The following is a 20,788-nucleotide window of genomic DNA, read 5'->3' on the forward strand; positions in this document are numbered from 1 at the left end:
TCATCTTCATTATATAGATGGAGACTTTGAGGCTTGGATTTCCATAACTTTGATTTAGTATAAGAGAAGTAGTTTTTTTCTTTTTGTTTCTTAATTGTTTTATTTCTGACCTATTTTGCACTAATGAAAAATTTCTTTTTTCTGCTATACAAAAGTAACACATACTCCTGACAGTGAACTTAGGAAGGAGGAATGGAGCATTAGTAACTAAACTGAGAGGCAGCACTGAGTGAGGGTTAGTCGCGTGTGCCCTGGTTCAGACCACTTGGGTTCACGTCCTAGCTCCACCGCTCAGTCATTCCTCACCTGTGAATTAGGGATAATCAGCACTACCTGACTCACAGGGCTGTCAAAACTTTAAGCCAGTTACTACATGTGAGGCACTAAGGGTTAGTTAGCTTTTAGAGTGCACACATGTGCCTTATAAAAAGTGGGCTTGTGCCTTGTTTGGTGTTTTCTTCAAGTACTTAACAAGTTTTGTAGCAGATAAGCTTTCTGAACTCCTACCTTTGAACAGAATAAATACATTTTCATAGTTGGTTGATAGCTTGGCTAGGTGGGGAGACTGGAAGCATTGTTACATTGCCTTCCTGCATCCACTATTGCCAAGTTCCATGTCTGAGTTTCTTTTTCAGGAGCCTTTTTAAAAAAATTTTTTTTATAGTATCCACTACAAAGGAGTAAAGCGGTGAACTTTATTTATTTTTGGCTGCATTGGGTCTTCATTGCTGCGTGGGCTTTCTCTAGTTGCGGCGAGTGGGGGCTACTCTTCGTTGCAGTGCATGGGCTTCTCATTGCAATAGCTTGTCTTGTTGCGGAGCACAGGCTTCTAGGCGAACGGGCTTCAGTAGTTGTGGCTCGTGGGCTCTAGAGTGCAGTCTCAGTAGTTGTGGTGCACAGGCTTACTTGCTCCGCAGCATGTGGGATCTTCCCGGACCAGGGCTCGAACCAGTGTCCCCTGCATTGACAGGCCCAGGGCTTGAACCCGTGGCCCCTGCATTGGCAGGTGGATTCTTAACCACTGCGCCACCGGGGAAGTCCCCAGGAGCCTTTTTTACCTCTGAAACTTTCCAGGACCTGCTGTTTCTTGAGGGTATGACTTACTTTGGGCCTTTTTTCCTTTTCTCAGGCATTAGCTGGACAATTTTAGGGAGAGGACTTTCATTCTTTGGCACAGGGGACTTTGCTTCTGTTGTGAATTTGATCACTTTCTCTGCTTCTGTTTTCTCTTTTTGGTGCTCCTGTGAATTGGATGTTGAATTTCCAGGTGTGATCCTCTGGGTCCCTTAGCTTTTCCCTCATAGTCCTGCCTTTTTGATCTTTTTTTGTTACGTAGAAGATGTTCTTGGATTTATTTTGATAGTGACTTTTACTTTCTAAGAATACTTGGTTTGATATTTTTTAAGCTTGTCAAATGGGCCAGGTTTTCCATGCCTGGCTTCCCAGATCCTGTAGTTTAGTTGGGGATGGGCCCTTCTGGTCCAGAATGCTGACTTCAGCCCCTCTCGAACTCCCTGTCTAGTTGGTCACCTCATGGCTGTCCTCAGCTATGCCTGGCTTCCCGCTCTGAGCCTCTTAGGCTTACCTTCTCCAGAGCAGCTCCGTCCAGTAGAGCTTTATGTGATGATGGAATGTTCTAGATCTGAACTGTCTAGTAAGGTTACCACTAGACACTTAACGGCTGTTGAGCACTTAATATATGGCTAGTGTGACAGAACTGAGTTGTAACTTTTATTTGCTTTTAAATTTAAAAAATTAAATGTGGTTAATGGCTATGGTATTCACCACTCTAGAGAATAAACCTCTAGTCTTTCGGCAGGATGGGGAATAGGGGCTATGGGTTGGGAGACCTTAGACTACTGCTCCTGTGTTCAGCCCCGCCTGCATCCTGCCCTGGGCTGTTCTTGGTGCCTGAGACCTCTGGGCTTGGGCTGTGCCTTGCTTCTGCTCGGTTCTGCAGGTCTGCTTCTTCCTGGGCTGCTCCTCAGTTACCACATGTCTCACTGCTGCTTTCCACCTCTAAGTCACTGCTGACATCTTTTGGCTATTGTTCTTTCTTCTCTTTTCCATTGTGGGTTTATATCTCTTTATTTCTTGGTCCCTGTTTTTCTGGGGCTCGGGGGGAGGGTGCTGAGATAAGCATGTGGTTTAATCTGCCATGAGTAATCTGTTTTCCTGATCTTCTATTCTTGCTTATTTGCTGTGATATTCTTCCCAAATCACTCTCAGCCCAGTAGTTAGCTGTTCTTTTCTATTGCTTGAGTTCTCTTCTTTGGGTTCAGCTTTTCATGTTATTGGTTCTTTAAGACAAAATGGATGTAGACAAGGGCTCTGCCACTTATTTTTTATAAGTTGGAGAGTTTCCAGCTAGACCTTTCCTGAACAGGACTTTGATCAGCAGCTCTGTGTAGACCAGTGTGGTGAGTTGATTGGCAAATTTTCTCTGAGAGAATAAGGGCATTGCTGGGAGTTTTCTGTTATATTGAGGACATTTCAGATGCCAGAATAAAGAAGACTTTTATCTTAGGAGCTCACTTCTCTCTCTGGAGAAGCCTTCACTTTCCCTAAACATTTGTTCAGAAATTTGCCCTGGTATAAAAGCTGCTCATGCTCCTGAGGTGAGTGTGGGGCAGGGGCAGATCAGACTCCTCCCCGCTTTGGGCCCCACTGCATTTGCTGACTCTGAGCTCAGAGCTCCATCATGGGCTCTCCTTTTCTGCATTCCAGGCAGGGTTTTTATACTGTGGGTTTCTCTGCCTCTGTAATCTGGAGCTGCGCCCTCCCTGTCTGCCTTCTCCCAGAAGTCTTTAAAACCTCTTTCTCTTCCCATTCTTGCCATTGTTAGGAATTTTCCCTTTTTTACAACTGTATTCTTATTTTACTGGGTTCTCATGAGCAATTATCTCAGTTGAGCATTTTTTTCATGTGTTTGGCCACCTGTATGTCTTCTTTGGAAAAATGTCTATTTAGGTCTTCTGCCCATTTTTGGATTGGGTTGTTTGTTTTTTTGATATTGAGCTGCATGAGCTGTTTGTATATTTGGGAGATTAATCCTTTGTCCATTGCTTCATTTGCAAATATTTTCTCCCATTCTGAGGGTTGTCTTTTCATCTTGTTTATGGTTTCCTTTGCTGTGCAAAAGCTTTTAAGTCCCATTTGTTTTTGTTTTTATTTCTGTTACTCTAGGAAGTGGGTCAAAAAAGTTCTTGCTGTGATTTATGTCAAGGAGTGTTCTGCCTATGTTTTCCTCTAAGAGTTTTATAGTGTCTGGCCTTACATTTAGGTCTTTAATCCATTTTGAGTTTATTTTTGTGTATGGTGTTAGGAAGTGTTCTAATTTCATTCTTTTACATGTAGCTGTCCAGTTTTCCCAGCACCAATTATCGAAGAGGCTGTCTTTTCTCCATTGTATATTCTGGCCTTCTTTGTCATAGATTAGGTGACCATTGGTGTGTGGTTTTTATCTCTGGGCTTTCTATCCTGTTCCATTGATCTATATTTCTGTTTTTGTGTCAGTACCATATTGTCTCGATTACTGTAGCTTTGTAGTAGAGTCTGAAGTCAGGGAGCCTGATTCCTACAGTTCCTTTTTTTTTTTTTTTTTTTCTCAAGATTGCTTTTGCTATTTGAGGTCTTTTGTGTTTCCATACAAATTGTAAAATTTTTTGTTCTAGTTCTGTGAAGAATGCCATTGGTAACTTGATAGGGATTGCACTGAATCTGTAGATTGCTATGGGTAGTATAGTCATTTTCACAATATTGATTCTTCCAACCCAAGAACATTGTATATCTCTCCATCTATTTGTTTCATCTTTGATATCTTTCATCAGTATCTTATAGTTTTCTGCATGCAGGTCTTTTGCCTCCTTAGGTAGGTTTATTCCTAGGTATTTTATTCTTTTTGTTGCAGTGGTGAATGGTATTGTTTCCTTAATTTCTCTTACTTTCTTTGTTGGTGTATAGGAATGATTCCTTTCCATAGCTTCAGCCCACTTTTTTAGTTTGATTTTTTTTCACTGACTCTAAATTACTTATGCAGACAGGGAACATGCAAGGCTTATTATAAAAAGTTCCTTCCTTGTTCTCCAGCAGCAGCTACTTTTGGCTGCTTTAGATGTTTCCTTTAGAGCTTACATCTAGATCATTAAATAATGTGCTTATAATACTTTTAGATTTTAGTTTAAGGTATTATTCATTGACTTATTACAATGATTTATCTCTCTCTCTCCTTATCTCCCCCAGCCCACCTGCATGTACACATCTAGTCCCTCCCTTCCCTCTATCAGTGCAATATAGTTGAGCCAGTAGTCTTGGTTGGAATCATACTGTATCTACCTTACCATGAGCAACCTTCACAACCCAGCCATATCATTACTTTCACAACTTATTTTCTTTGGAGTTAGTTTTATTTCTTTTGTTGGCATTAATTTTCAGTGTACTTAACTTTCCTAACTAATTATCTCTTCTCTCAGTATATTCAAATGCTAGACAAATTCTATCAATTTTTTTTTTTTTTTTCTATCAATTTTTATCAAAGACTTTTTTAGCCTTCTGATCTACTTTATTCAGACTAGTTCCTGGCTTGGTCTGGTGCATAGCTTTTATCCTTGTAGCGACCTTTATCATCACTACAGGATGGCTTTTTCCCCACCTCTTTCTGGAAGCTTTTCAGTCTTCTATTGCCTGGTAGTATTCTGAAATTTTATGGTATTTCCTGATGAAGTTCTGTTCTTAACCTATTTGATGGACTTTTTTAATCTGAAGATTTATGTCTTTCAATTTAAGAAAAATAGTTGGATTTCATTTCTTTTTTGTCTCTTTGTTTTTACATAATATGACTTTTTTCATATGAAATGTCCAAAATAGACAAATTCATAGCAACAAAGTGAATTTGTGGTTGCTGGGGGCCAAAAGTTGGGGCAGTGATCTTCTGTTTTCTCTTAAACTCTCATTGGGATTTAGACTTCCCTATCTGTTCTATGCCTTTTTTTTTTTTTTTTTTTTTACTTTCTAGGAAATTGCCTCAGCTTACTTTATTTTCAAGCACTTCTGAAATTTTTATTTCTAGTTCTTTTTTAAGAGTACATTCTTACTCTACCACTCTATTATTTTAATTTGTTTTTTATTTTATGCAAGTTTTAAAGGTTACTTTACATTTACAGTTATTACAAAATCTTGGCTGTATTCCCCATGTTGTACAATACATCCTTGAGCCTGTCTTACACCCAGTAGTTTGTACCTCCCACTCTTCCACCCCTATATTGCCCCTCCCCCTCCCCACTGGTAACCACTAGTTTGTTCTCTTATCTGTGAGTCTGCTTCTTTTTTGTTATATTCACTAGTTTGTTGTGTTTTTTAGAATCCACATATAAGTGATATCGTACAGTATTTGTCTCTCTGTCTGACTTATTTCACTTAGGCTAATGCCCTCCAAGTCCATCGATATTGCTGCAAATGGCAAAAAATTCATTTGTTTTTATGACTGAGTAGTATTCCACTGTTTGTGTGTGTGTGTGTGTTTATATATGTGTGTGTGTGTGTATATATATACACACACACACCACATCTTCTTTATCCATTCATCTGTTGATGGACACTTAGGTTGCTTCCATTGTAAATAATGCTGCTATGAACACTGGGGTGCATATATCTTTTCGAATTAGTGTTTTTGTTTCTTTTGGATATATACTCAGGAGTGGAATTGCTGGGTTATATAGTAGTTTTATTTTTAATTTTTTTGAGAAACTCTGTATGGTTTTCCACAGTGGTTGCACCAATTTACGTTTCCCACCAGCAGTGTACGAGTGTTCCCTTTTCTCTACATCCTCGCCTCTGTATCCTAACATTTGTTATTTGTGTTCTTTCTGATGATAGCCATTCTAACAGGTGTGAGGTGAAATCTCATTGTGGTTTTGATTTGCATTTCCCTGTTGATTAGCAGTGTTGAACATCTTTTCATGTGCCTATTGGCCATCTGCATTTTTTCTTTGGAAAATATGTCTGTTCGGTTCTTCTGCCCATTTTTTAATCTGGGTTTGGTTTTTTTTGATGTTGAGTTGTATAGGCTGTTTATATATGTTGGATATTAACCCCTTATTGGTCATATCATTTACAAATATCTTCTCCCATTCAGTAAGCTGTCTTTCATTTTATTGATGGTTTCCTTTGCTGTGCAAAAAGCTGTTAAGTTTAATTAGGTCCCACTTGTTTATTTTTGCTTTTATTTCCTTTAGGAGATGGATCAAAAAAAAATATTGCTATGATTTTATGTCCAAGAGTGTTCTCACTAGCATCCTATTCTTGTTTCATGAGTGTAAGTTCTTCTTACCTCTGTGAAGGTAATGAAGTTTTCATTTGTCATTTTATTTTTCTGTTCAGATAGACTTTTGTATTTGTTATCTTGATCTCTGACTTTTTAAATTAGATTTCTTCAAATATATTAAAGTTAGTAAAAAGCTTCTTGAAACTCATACAGGGAAGTGGGACTTGTCACTTGTGGCCTTTGCTGAAGGGGAACCTTGCCATGGTATTGTTTGAGGAACCTCTAATGTAAGTATCTTTAGTCTTGTCTTTGTTCTGGTCAGAGTCCATAAAGAGGCTCTTACAGTTAGCTGCCTGAAGAGAGTATAAGCCTAGTGAGAGAAGACCACTGAATGGAAAAGGTGATGGGTCTCAAGCTTTAGTATATAAAACTTGATTAAATCCTGTGCTGCTTGCTATCAGTTTTAATCTCTGCCTAACTTCCAAGAGGTACAGGGTTGACTACATGGAATGTGAAAAGAATCTGGAGGTCAAATTCCTTCTTAAACTGAGTTTCAGGCATCTCTATTTTAAGTCTCACTTGTACCCCCAATTATAGAGATTTTTGGTGCCACCAATTTGAGTTTTTTGAGAGGTTCTATGAAATCATGTTGATTCCATTTTCTACACTGTGGCTGATCATTCAGTTTTTCTAGGCTCTGAATTACTCTTTTATTATAGGTTCCAAACTTTGTTACTATCATATCCTTTTTTTTCCTCCTTGTCCTTGATGGCTGCATGAGCCTTCTGAAAATTTTGTTTACTTTTGTATTTTAATATTTCAGGAGGGAGCAGATGTGAATGTATGTGTTCAATCTGACATAGTTAACCTGGAAGTCTTTTTCTTATCCATATATAACAATTCTTTTAAAATTATGAAGACTAACCCTTTGTCATGAGTTCTAAGGTTTCTTTTTATTGTCCATCACTTCTCTAAGTTTTTTTCTGCTATGTTGAGATCCTTTAATTGTATGTAGTCGTTTTTCCCAATCATTATCCTTATGATTTCTAGATTTGTTGTTTTTTTTTTTAAAGCATCTCCCTCACATTGAAGTTAAACAGATAAAGCATAAAACGTTAGAACTTCTTCTGAATCCTCATTGTGCAGTGGTCAAGAGTTTCTAACTTTATTAGTGAAAAACTGGATACATCTCAGATGTCCAACAAGAGGCTAGTTGATTAAATTATGTTTATACAAAGGAGTACTTAGCAGCTGTAAAAAGGGGATGAGGAATTTTTTATGTACTGCTATAGAATTATCATCAGAATATATAAAGTAAAAAACAAAACAGAAGAATGTTTATAGAATGCTACCTTTTGTATAGTAGAAGGGAATATGAATAAATACAATTATATTTGCTTTTTCAAAAGGGAATGATAAAAGAATAAGCTGAAAAGTAATAGTTTTAGAGGAAGGGAAGAAGTATATGGATCGGGAGGTATAGATATGAGACATCTGGGATTAGTCCTTGATTGTGCCTAGGTTTAACTTAGGAATCATGTATCTGTTTCATATACTGAATGTTAAAGTTAAAAAGTAGAATTATAAAAAAATTCAAACAAATGGAAATAAGTGAACTTAACTACCAGACAGTCAAGTTAGTGATATACCCATGCAGAGAAAAGCAGTTCAGTCAGATTAGGTCACTTGAAGTACATTGCTTTAAGTATCATCTTTTAGTCCTACAGGTGCTCATATAATTGCCCAGTTTTCGAAAAAAGTTCTTGATGAAGATATTTCTAGTTTTTCTGGATCGGAAATGTCTCCTGCAGTTAAAGGAGCTTTTACTTCTGTGTGTCGTCAAATATATGGTACATGTGAAGGCTTGCAGGTTTTAATTCCTTATAGTTTGCATGAATCTATAGCAAAGGCATGGAAGAAGGTAAGTATTTTCAAACTTCTTTTTTCTTCTCTTCAAATCTTTATTTCAAATATGGTTACTATTGTAACATCATACTACAGTTAAAATATTTTACTGGAACAAATGTGACTTCTTTAGCACCACAGTAGTCCAGGGGACATAATGCTTTCTTACTTGGCACAAGATGACTTCAGTACATCCTCTCCCCATAGCACAAAGCTCTATGATCTAACTGGGCACTACAAAGTCTTTTCTTCTGAAAGGAGAGCCTTGAATAAATTGTCTCTGCATAGACTGACCCTTTGGAAGTTATTTCTGAGCAATTTTTACAGATAGCTGGGTTTTTGTTGCATACACTGGAGATCATAATGTAGCAACAGTCAAATATAGTATATTTGATATATAGTATATGTCAGTATCTTCCCCCCACCCCATTTATATGCTTCATTTATGAAATACTTTACATTATATTTAAGAATCAAATAACTTAAAATTTGCAGGTAATTTAATTTTTAATTACATTGAGTCAAATATAAAAATGTTGCATGAGAGCTTATGAATAACACTATCACTAAAAAAAAAAATGTAAATTTGTTATATTTTAGACAAGTTTGCTATCAGAAAGAATTCCTACTCCAGTACAGGGTTCTGATTCTGTTTCTTCGATAAGCCAGGAATCCCAGAACATGTAAGTAAATCTGTTTTTTCACATTTGCTGAAATAATTTCAAAATGAGAAATGTAATAGAATACTGTGGCAAAAACATTTTATAGGAAGCTAGATGTATATATATAATATATAGGATCAAGGAAAAGTACACCTAGGAGGAACTTTAGCCATCATATATACGTGTACCTTTTAAAAGAAGAAAAAATAGCAATATTTATTATACTTCAATCTGTATTTACATTTTGGGTTAGGAAACGTGACATATTGTAGTGTTTCCAGAAAACTTGGAGAATTACCAAATACTAAAATTGGAAATTCAGTAGAAGTAGAATGTTTTCAAATGCCATTGAAGTCCATTTACATTTAAACTATAACTTTCCAAAATGTGTGGGGTACATTTTAGTTAGATTTTGGCATTGGAGAATTATTTAAATCAGTATTTATAATAATTTTTTAATTTAGATGTTTCCATGTTGTTTTCACATATATCAGTAGGATATGGAGTCAGATTAATAGGGAATATATATATATATATATATATATATATATATATATATATATATATATATATATATATATTTAAATTAAGATCTGGTGATGTGTTCCTGGAGACTCTTTTTAATTGCGTGTCGGCATAATCTACAAAGATAATTAGAACTTTAAGTGATGTTTAGTTAAGAGAAATTTTAAAAGTCACCATTTTTCTTTAGGTAGGCATAGTTTAACTCAAAAAAAAAAGTCAAACAAAGCCTTTTACATTTCCTTAATGATGTAATCGTTCAACAAATAGTTAATTTTCTAAAAATCAGTTATAGTTTTTTTTTTCTGATATAGTTGTGAAACTTAAATCAACTGCCATCTTTTTCTTTGCATGAGGGAGTGAGTAAAAATGTTGCTGCAATTCATTTTTCAGGTAATTTCTACATCTGTTTTCTTCAATCTATGATTTATCGTTTTCATTCATGCATTCATTTTCTACTCATTCATTCAGCCATTTATTGGACCAAGTACTTTGCTGAGTTCTGAGTATACCTATATACCTTAGAGAACTTATTGTGTAGTGTAAATTACAAATAAGTTAATACAGTGTGGCAATATAGCATGCTAAATTTATGATAGGGGTCATTCAGGGTCCTTTGGGAGCTAACTTGGGGAAATCTTTCCAGAAGAAGTTGTTATTAAACTAAGTTAAAATGGATACATGGATATTAACTGTCTAAAAAGGGGAGAACATTATTTTGGGTGGAAGAGATAGTGTGGTCAACAGACTAGCAGTGAGAGGGAACATAGTCAATGTATTTAACACGTTTTACTGTCAGTAATATTTTTAGATTCTGATGTTAGAGTCTGAGGGAACTAATAAATTATACGTCACTCCTTCTCTCCTATGTTGTGAACCAATTAATAGAGATAAAGAAGTCAAGGAAATCAAAACACTGAATAACATAGGCTTCCCAAGATCAGAAGAATTAGACAGATTTACCCTTCTTTCACTATCAGCAGTGGATAGGCTTCCATCACCCCCAGAGGCAGAGCTTACAAAGATCAAACTTAACTACGTAGTAGAACCGAGCAGACTGTGTGCTTCCTACAGGTAGCTGGGTCACAAAGAAGTGGTGGACTGGAGGAGAGGCATTGCCTAACCAATCATGCTTAGGTCATCCTACAAATCTCCTGAGTCCCTTCTTCAGTGGGGAAGAGTGAGTGATTAGGTGGAGAGAGGCAAGCAGTGTTAAACTGGGTGGGGAATGTGCTCCATGTGTAAACTTGATGCTAGAGGAAAAGGAGGTTCCTTCAGTATCTGATATTACTGTCTTAGAAACAAAGGTTTAATCATTTTTGATAAAATAGAACGGTTTTCATTTTTTTTTTTTTTTTTTGAGGATGAATTTTTTATTTACAGATAAATGAAAATTAAGAGAAGAGGATCTGTCAGCAACAAAATCTCATTAAAGGAAATTCTAAAGAGTGTAGTTTAGGCAGTAGGAAACTGATCCCAAATGGTAGGTCTAAGATAGGAAAGGAAAAAACAACAAAGAAAGTGGTAAATATATAAGCAAATGTAAATTAGCATTGACTGAATAAAACAGAATTAAAAAACAAACCAAGATGGACTTTCAAATGGAGATAATAACATTTAATTCAAAAGAGGGTAAATGAATTGAAAGTATTCCAAGATCCATGTATTGCTCAAGAGGAGGGTAAGGATTTGATCAAATTCAGATTTGTGGAGTTAATTGTACATGCTTTAATTTCTAGGGAAACTACAAATAGGATAGGAACAGTATTAACAAGTTCAAAGGTGAAAAAGTAATTATAACCATATTTGGCTAATCTAACAAGACAAGAAAGGAGAGGAAGAGAAACAAGGAATAGATGGGACAAATAGCACAAACTAAGATGATAGAAATAAATCTCAGTAAGTCAGTAACTAAAATGATTAAAAGTGAAGAAAATTACGCCAGTGAAAAAATAAAGATTGTCAGACTAGATAAAAATAAAATCTAACATATACTGTCCATAAGGGAAACATCTAAAACATAAGTATACAGAAAGCATTAATATCTAAACATTAGCTAAAACAAGTTACATAAATATCAGATAAAATAAAATCTAAAGCAAAAAAAATTATTGTAGGTAAAGCAAGTCAATTATATAATAAAGGTTATTCTACCTGGAAGTCACACTAATCTTAAATATATATTGACCATATAATGTAGTCTAAATATAAATAATATGGAATTTGACAGAACTACAAGAAGAAATAGACAAACTGACAACTACAGTGGAAGATCTGAACACACATTTCTCAGTAATTGACAGACAATATTTGAATAAAATGATTAACAGAAGTGGACAAATATGGAAAGTGGACAAATATAGAACAGTTCACATAACACATGCTGAATGCATTTTCTCTTTAAAATCACAAAAACATTAACAAAAATAAGCAGATGGACCACAAACTAAGACTCAACAACAAATGTAAATGGATTGGACTCATGGAAAGTATGCTCTCTGACCATGAGAAAGCTAAGTTATAAATCAATATTTTAAAATATATGTTAAATTCCTAATGTAAATCAAGAAATACCTTTTTAAGTAAACTATGAATCAAAGGAGAAATTCTAATGGATATTAGAAAATAGTTTGAAGTCAGTAATAAAATACTACATATCAACACTTGTGCAATGCAGCTAAAGCAGTATTTAGAAAAAATTTATAGCCTTATGTACATAAGATAGACAAGAAGAAAGCCTGAAAAGTTAATGGGCTAAGCATCCATTTTAAGAAGTTACAAAAAGAAAAGCAATTTATACCCCAGGAAGGTGGAAGGCAAAAGTAAAAAAAAATAATGAAGTAAAAAAGTAACATAAAATAGAATGGAACAGTAAAGCCAATAGTTTCAACCTTGATAAAACTAACAAAATTGACAAAAGTGTGACATGGTTCATTAAGAAACAAACAAAGACACATAAAACCAATATGAAAAATGATAAAACAGGCATTATATCTGGGGCAGATAGTTAAAGATAACTATTGAAATCTATTTGAGTAGGCCACAGGGTGCTCAGACATTTGGCCAAACATTATTCGAGTGTGTTTGTGACTGTATTTTTGGATAAGATTAACATATAAATTGAGGGACTAAGTAAAGAAGATTGCTCTCCCCAATGTGAGTGGGCCTCATCTAATCAGTTGAAGACATGAATAGGTCACAAAGACTAACCCTCCAGAGAATCACTTCTTCTGATTGACTACTGAGCTGGGACATCAGTCTTTTCCTGCCTCTGGATTTGAACTGGAACTTTGGCTCTTCTTGGGTCTGAAAGCCTTCTGGCTTTTGGATTGGAACTTACACCATCAGCTCTCCTGGTTCCCAGGCCTTCAGATTTGACTGGAACTACATCATTGACTCTTTTGGGGCTCCAGCTTGTTGACTTCAGGTCTTGAGATTTCTTTTTTTTTTTTTTTTTTTTTTTCCACACACACACACTGTATTTTATTTTTACAAGAGATAAATAGACTGACACCAAGCATTGTACATGGATGACCACAACAAAAGCAACAATGATTGCAATTACCAAACATGAAACACACTCATACTATGTCATAATATTGATATTCAGTCCAGTAATCCTCCACTGTAACAGCTCCTTTACTTTGCAGTGAAAATTGATTTGTATATTCTTTGCCTCTGAGTCCTTGTGGGATTTTTTTTTTTTAATTCAGACAGAAAGTCACAAAAATTATACTGATCCTCATCAGTTCACTCAGTCCCATGTAATTAATTTTTTTTTTCATCTTGATCTTTTGTTAGCACTTTTATGAGTTCATCAGTTTTTCATTAGAGTTCTGAAAATGCTTATTCATTCAGTTCAGCGGTACAGTCAGTTACCAGAAACCTGTACTTGTCAGAGTCTTTTCCATGAATTTCTTGAAGATGAAACCCTTTTATAGGAACATATTTGCAAAATCATCAGAGTACACCCAGAACTGTCTGTAAATGACAAAAGACTTAAAAATGACCATGGTTAAAGATTTGATGAAAGTTCATAATAATGCAGTTGACAAGAAAATTAGTTATTTCTGAGATATACATTTTAAAGTAATAACTAGGATTATTACTTATAACATTATACCAGAACATATAAGATTTTTAGAAGTTTCCTGTAATGTCTGAAACATTTATATTAACATATTTCCATACATATTTCCATACAAATACAAATATAAGATTTTTAGAAATTTCATGTAATGTCTGAAACATTTATATTAACATATTTCCATACAAATAACCCAATGAAAGTTTAGTATTAGTTGTTTTGTTTGTTTTTTTACACTGCAGGTTCTTATTAGGCATCAGTTTTATACACATCAGTGTATACATGTCGATCCCAATCGCCCAATTCAGCACACAACCATCCCCACCTCACCGCAGTTTTCCCCCCTTGGTGTCCATATGTCCATTCTCTACATCTGTGTCTCAACTTCTGCCCTGCAAAGCGGCTCATCTGTACCATTTTTCTAGGTTCCACATACATGCATTAATATACGATATTTGTTTTTCTCTTTCTGACTTACTTCACTCTGTATGACAGTCTCTAGATCCATCCACGTCTCAACAAATGACTCAATTTCGTTCCTTTTTAAGGCTGAGTAATATTCCATTGTACATATGTACCACAACTTCTTTATCCATTCATCTGTTGATGGGCATTTAGGTTGCTTCCATGACCTGGCTATTGTAAATAGTGCTGCAATGAACATTCGGGTGCATGTGTCTTTTTGAATTACGGTTTTCTCTGGGTATATGCCCAGTAGTGGGATTGCTGGGTCATATGGTAATTCTATTTTTAGTTTTTTAAGGAACCTCCATACTGTTCTCCATAGTGGCTGTATCAATTTACATTCCCACCAACAGTGCAAGAGGGTTACCTTTTCTCCACACCCTCTCCAGCACTTGTTGTTTGTAGATTTTCTGATGATGCCCATTCTAACAGGAGTGAGGTGATACCTCATTGTAGTTTTGATTTGCATTTCTCTAATAATTAGTGATGTTGAGCATCTTTTCATGTGCTTCGTGGCCGTCTGTATGTCTTCTTTGGAGAAATGTCTATTTAGGTCTTCTGCCCATTTTTGGATTGGGGTGTTTGTTTCTTTGATATTGAGCTGAATGAGCTGTTTATATATTTTGGAGATTAATCCTTTGTCCGTTGATTCATTTGCAAATATTTTCTCCCATTCTGAGGGTTGTCTTTTCGTCTTGTTTATGGTTTCCTTTGCTGTGCAAAAGCTTTGAAGTTTCATTAGGTCCCACTTGTTTATTTTTGTTTTTATTTCCATTACTCTAGGAGGTGGATCAAAAAAGATCTTGCTGTGATTTATGTCAAAGAGTGTTCTTCCTATGTTTTCCTCTAAGAGTTTTATAGTGTCCAGTCTTATATTTAGGTCTCTAATCCATTTTGAGTTTATTTTTGTGTATGGTGTTAGGGAGTATTCTAATTTCATTCTTTTACATGTAGCTGTCCAGTTTTCCCAGCACCACTTATTGAAGAGACTGTCTTTTCTCCATTGTATATCTTTGCCTCCTTTGTCATAGATTAGTTGACCATAGGTGCGTGGGTTAATCTCTGGGCTTTCTATCTTGTTCCATTGATCTATGTTTCTGTTTTTGTGCCAGTACCATATTGTCTTGATTACTGTAGCTTTGTAGTATAGTCTGAAGTCAGGGAGTCTGATTCCTCCAGCTCCATTTTTTTGCCTCAAGACTGCTTTGGCTATTTGGGGTCTTTTGTGTCTCCATACAAATTTTAAGATGATTTGTTCTAGCTCTGTAAAAAATGCCATTGGTAATTTGATAGGGATTGCATTGAATCTGTAGATTGCTTTGGGTAGTATACTCATTTTCACAATGTTGATTCTTCCAATCCAAGAACATGGTATATCTCTCCATCTGTTGGTATCATCTTTAATTTCTTTCATCAGTGTCTTATAGTTTTCTGCATACAGGTCTTTTGTATCCCTAGGTAGGTTTATTCCTAGGTATTTTATTCTTTTTGTTGCAATGGTAAATGGGAGTGTTTCCATAATTTCTCTTTCAGATTTTTCATCATTAGTGTATAGGAATGCAAGAGATTTCTGTGCATTAATTTTGTAACCTGCAACTTTACCATATTCATTAATTAGCTCTAGCAGTTTTCTGGTGGCAGTTTTAGGATTCTCTATGTATAGTATCATGTCATCCGCAAACAGTGACAGTTTTACTTCTTCTTTTCCAATTTGTATTCCTTTTATTTCTTTGTCTTCTCTGATTGCCGTGGCTAGGACTTCCAGAACTATGTTGAATAATAGTGGTGAGAGTGGACATCCTTGTCTCGTTCCTGATCTTAGAGGAAATGCTTTCAGTTTTTCACCATTGAGAATGATGTTTGCTGTGGGTTTGTCATATATGGCCTTTATTATGTTGAGGTAGGTTCCCTCTATGCCCACTTTCTGGAGAGTTTTTATCATAAATGGGTGTTGAATTTTGTCAAAAGCTTTTTCTGCATCTATTGAGATGATCATATGGTTTTTATTCTTCAATTTGTTAATATGGTGTATCACATTGATTGATTTGCGTATATTGAAGAATCCTTGCATCCCTGGGATAAATCCCACTTGATCGTGGTGTATGATCCTTTTAATGTGTTGTTGGATTCTGTTTGCTAGTATTTTGTTGAGGATTTTTGCATCTATATTCATCAGTGATATTGGTCTGTAATTTTCTTTTTTTGTAGTGTCTTTGTCTGGTTTTGGTATCAGGGTGATGGTGGCCTCATAGAATGAGTTTGGGAGTGTTCCTTCCTCTGCAATTTTTTGGAAGAGTTTGAGAAGGATGGGTGTTAGCTCTTCTCTAAATGTTTGATAGAATTCACCTGTGAAGCCATCTGGTCCTGGACTTTTGTTTGTTGGAAGATTTTTAATCACAGTTTCAATTTCATTACTTGTGATTGGTCTGTTCATATTTTCTGTTTCTTCCTGATTCAGTCTTGGAAGGTTATACCTTTCTAAGAATTTGTCCATTTCTTCCAGGTTGTCCATTTTATTGGCATAAAGTTGCTTGTAGTAGTCTCTTAGGATGTTTTGTATTTCTGCGGTGTCTGTTGTAACTTCTCCTTTTTCATTTGTGATTTTATTGATTTGAGTCCTGTCCCTCTTTTTCTTGATGAGTCTGGCTAATGGCTTATCAATTTTGTTTATCTTCTCAAAGAACCAGCATTTAGTTTTATTGATCTTTGCTATTGTTTTCTTTGTTTCTATTTCATTTATTTCTGCTCTGATCTTTATGATTTCTTTCCTTCTGCTAACTTTGGGTTTTGTTTGTTCTTCTTTCTCTAGTTTCTTTAGGTGTAAGGTTAGATTGTTTACTTGAGATTTTTCTTGTTTCTTTAGGTAGGCTTGTATAGCTATAAACTTCCCTCTTAGAACTGCTTTTGCTGCATCCCATAGGTTTTGGGTCGTCGTGTTTTCATTGTCATTTGTCTCTAGGTATTTTTTGATTTCCTGTTTGATTTCTTCAGTGATCTCTTGGTTATTTAGTAACGTATTGTTTAGCCTCCATGTGTTTGTCTTTTTTACGTTTTTTTCCCTGTAATTCATTTCTAATCTCATAGCATTGTGGTCAGAAAAGATGCTTGATATGATTTCAATTTTCTTAAATTTACTGAGGCTTGATTTGTGACCCAAGATGTGATCTATCCTGGAGAATGTTCCGTGCGCACTTGAGAAGAACGTGTAATCTGCTGTTTTTGGATGGAATGTCCTATATATATCAATTAAATCTATCTGGTCTATTGTGTCATTTAAAGCTTCTGTTTCCTTATTTATTTTCATTTTGGATGATCTGTCCATTGGTGTAAGTGAGGTGTTAAAGTCCCCCACTACTATTGTGTTACTGTCGATTTCCTCTTTTATAGCTGTTAGCAGTTGCCTTATGTATTGAGGTGCTCCTATGTTGGGTGCATATATATTTATAATTGTTATATCTTCTTCTTGGATTGATCCCTGGATCATTATGTAGTGTCCTTCCTTGTCTCTTGTAACATTCTTTATTTTAAAGTCTATTTTATCTGATATGAGTATAGCTACTCCAGCTTTCTTTTGAATTCCATTTGCATGGAATATCTTTTTCCATCCCCTCACTTTCAGTCTGTATGTGTCCCTGGGACTGAAGTGGGTCTCTTGTAGACAGCATATATATGGGTCTTGTTTTTGTATCCATTCAGCCAGTCTATGTCTTTTGGTTGGGGCATTTAATCCATTCACGTTTAAGGTAATTATCGATATGTATGTTCCTATGACCATTTTCTTAATTGTTTTGGGTTTGTTTTTGTAGGTCCTTTTCTTCTCTTGTGTTTCCCACTTAGAGAAGTTCCTTTAGCATTTGTTGTAAAGCTGGTTTGGTGGTGCTGAATTCTCTTAGCTTTTGCTTGTCTGTAAAGCTTTTGATTTCTCCATCAAATCTAAATGAGATCCTTGCTGGGTAGAGTAATCTTGGTTGTAGGTTCTTCCCTTTCATCACTTTAAGTATATCATGCCACTCCCTTCTGGCTTGCAGAGTTTCTGCTGAGAAATCAGCTGTTAACCTTATGGGAGTTCCCTTGTATGTTATTTGTCGTTTTTCCCTTGCTGCTTTCAGTAATTTTTCTTTGTCTTTAATTTTTGCCACTTTGATTACTATGTGTCTCGGCGTGTTTCTCCTTGGGTTTATTCTGTATGGGACTCTCTGCGCTTCCTGGACTTGGGTGGCTATTTCCTTTCCCATATTAGGGAAGTTTTCAACTATAATCTCTTCAAATATTTTCTCTGGTCCTTTCTCTCTCTCTTCTCCTTCTGGGACCCCTATAATGCGAATGTTGTTGCGTTTAATGTTGTCCCAGAGGTCTCTTAGGCTGTCTTCATTTCTTTTCATTCTTTTTTCTTTAGTCTGTTCCGCAGCAGTGAATTCCACCATTCTGTCTTCCAGGTCACTTATCCGTTCTTCTGCCTCAGTTATTCTGCTATTGATTCCTTCTAGTGTAGTTTTCATTTCAGTTATTGTATTGGTCATCTCTGTTTGTTTGTTCTTTAATTCTTCTAGGTCTTTGTTAATCATTTCTTGCATCTTCTCAATCTTTGCCTCCATTCTTATTCCGAGGTCCTGGATCATCTTCACTATCATTATTCTGAATTCTTTTTCTGGAAGGTTGCCTATCTCCACTTCATTTAGTTGTTTTTCTGGGGTTTTTTCTTGTTCCTTCATCTGGTACATAGCCCTCTGCCTTTTCATCTTCTCTGTCTTTCTGTAACTGTGGTTTTTGGTCCACAGGCTGCAGGATTGTAGTTTTTCTTGCTTCTGTTGTCTGCCCTCTGGTGGTTGAGGCTATCTAAGAGGCTTGATGGGAGGCTCTGGTGGTGGGTAGAGCTGACTGTTGCTGTGGCGGTCAGAGCTCAGTAAAACCTTAATCCACTTGACTGTTGATGGGTGGGGCTGGGTTCCCTCCCTGTTGCTGTGGCGGTCAGAGCTCAGTAAAACCTTAATCCACTTGACTGTTGATGGGTGGGGCTGGGTTCCCTCCCTGTTGCTGTGGCGGTCAGAGCTCAGTAAAACTTTAATCCACTTGACTGTTGATGGGTGGGGCTGGGTTCCCTCCCTGTTGGTTGTTTTGCCTGAGGCAACCCAACACTGGAGCCTACCCGTGCTCTTTGGTGGGGTTAATGGCAGACTCTGGGAGGGCTCACGCCAAGGAGAACTTCCCAGGACCTCTGCTGCCAGTGTCCTTATCCCCACAGTGAAACAGCGCCACCACTTGCCTCTGCAGGAGACCCCCCAACACCAGCAGGTACGTCTGGTTCAGTCTCCCCCAGGGTCACTGCTCCTTCCCCTGGGTCCCGATGCACACATTACTTTGTGTGTGTCCTCCAAGAGTGGGGTCTCTGTTTCCCCCAGTCCTGTCACAGTCCTGCAATCAATTCCCACTAGACTTCAAAGTCTGATTCTCTAGGAATTCCTCCTCCCGTTGCCGGACCCCCAGGTTGGGGAGCCTGACGTGGGGCTCAGAAGCTTCACTCCAGTGGGTGGACTTCTGTGGTATAAGTGTTCGCCAGTCTGTGAGTCACCCACCCAGCAGTTATGGGATTTGATTTTACTCTGAATGCGCCCCTCCTACCGTCTCACTGTGGCTTCTCCTCTGTCCTTGGACGTGGGGTGTCCTCCTTGGTGAAGTCCAGGGTCTTCCTGTCAATGATTGTCCAGCAGCCAGTTGTGATTCTGGTGCTCTTGCAAGAGGGAGTGAGAGCACGTCCTTCTACTCCACCATCTTGGTTAATCCTCTCCGGTTTTCATTTTTGTCATCAAAATCAAATGATCTCATGGAGTTGTTGAGTATCTTCTGCATTGATTGAAAAGTTGGTATGAGATGGGCATTATTTGTTCCATTGTAGTTTGGTAAAACTTGAGCATAAAATCATTTTGGCCAGTTAACTAGACTAGCTTGTCTCCATCATGTAGCAGGTGCTTGATAGCGTGGTTGAATTAGTGAATGAATAACACTTCTCCTACCACCAGGCACTGGTTTCTAAATAAGGACACTGATGGTAAGACTGAGATCTTAGTCTTACTGAGTAGGGTAAAATGAAGAGTAAGTTGTTAAAATCTATATTTTTGAGCCTCTGACAGACTAAGGCATTTTGATATTATTTTCTGACAGTGTATGTTGGAGATTTCCTTTCCATCCTTTCATTTATTGGTGCTTACAATACTATAGAGAAAGTAGAAGCCGCTGTGTAGTCATCATAGGTTATGTCTTAAATCTAGACTTTGAAATGCAACCCCAGATGAAATTTCTACGAGGCTAGTTTGATATCGGTGATTGCAGTGACTGCAAATTACTTAGGGACCATCCTTAGGGTGACGGTAGAGAAGAATGTAATCACAAAAAAACTAATGATGCCCAACCTGCCTCAACCAATTACCAAGGGACCTTTGGTAAAACTAGAGGTTGAAGTAATGGGGGAATCTTTGATCTGCAAAAACAGCCTATGATCCCAAAGAAATAAACACCTAAAACTGAATTGCCATGAGAGTGTCTATACTATACACTCTATAATATCTAACCATTCAAAAAATGGAGTTCTCATAAGCTAATAAAGCAGTGTGATCATTGCCTATTGTCCTAGGGGGGAGGGTTCTCCAAGGACGATAAACAAATTCAGTAGCTTAGATCTTCCTTCTGTTTTGAAACATTGAGTGTCTTCACTATAATTTGAAGGGAGAATTAAATGCTAGGTTAATAGGAGACACGATAAAGTATATTAACTTTCTCAGAATTATATGATACAACCTGTAAGTTTTTTGCCTGTGTTTTTACTTGGGGGGAGTTGGGGTAGACTTTTTAAAAACAATTTCTTTAATGGCTAATAGTTCATTCAAGGTT

At 36.7% G+C, this 20,788-nt stretch overlaps 1 protein-coding gene across 3 annotated transcripts in view; it reads left to right on the forward strand.

Annotated features, from left to right (window-relative positions):
- The window catches only part of TBC1D32 (TBC1 domain family member 32), a 190,395-nt gene that overhangs the window by 58,345 nt on the left and 111,262 nt on the right, over nt 1–20,788 (forward strand). For all 3 annotated transcript variants that reach the window (XM_007190776.2, XM_057528103.1, XM_057528104.1), the window contains 2 exons: nt 7,982–8,183; nt 8,768–8,850. In XM_007190776.2, the coding sequence (XP_007190838.2) occupies nt 7,982–8,183; nt 8,768–8,850 (285 nt within the window). The remainder of the gene's footprint in view (nt 1–7,981; nt 8,184–8,767; nt 8,851–20,788) is intronic.

The sequence above is a fragment of the Balaenoptera acutorostrata genome, chromosome 14 (genome assembly GCF_949987535.1).
Source record: "Balaenoptera acutorostrata chromosome 14, mBalAcu1.1, whole genome shotgun sequence".
Taxonomy (NCBI): domain Eukaryota; kingdom Metazoa; phylum Chordata; class Mammalia; order Artiodactyla; family Balaenopteridae; genus Balaenoptera; species Balaenoptera acutorostrata.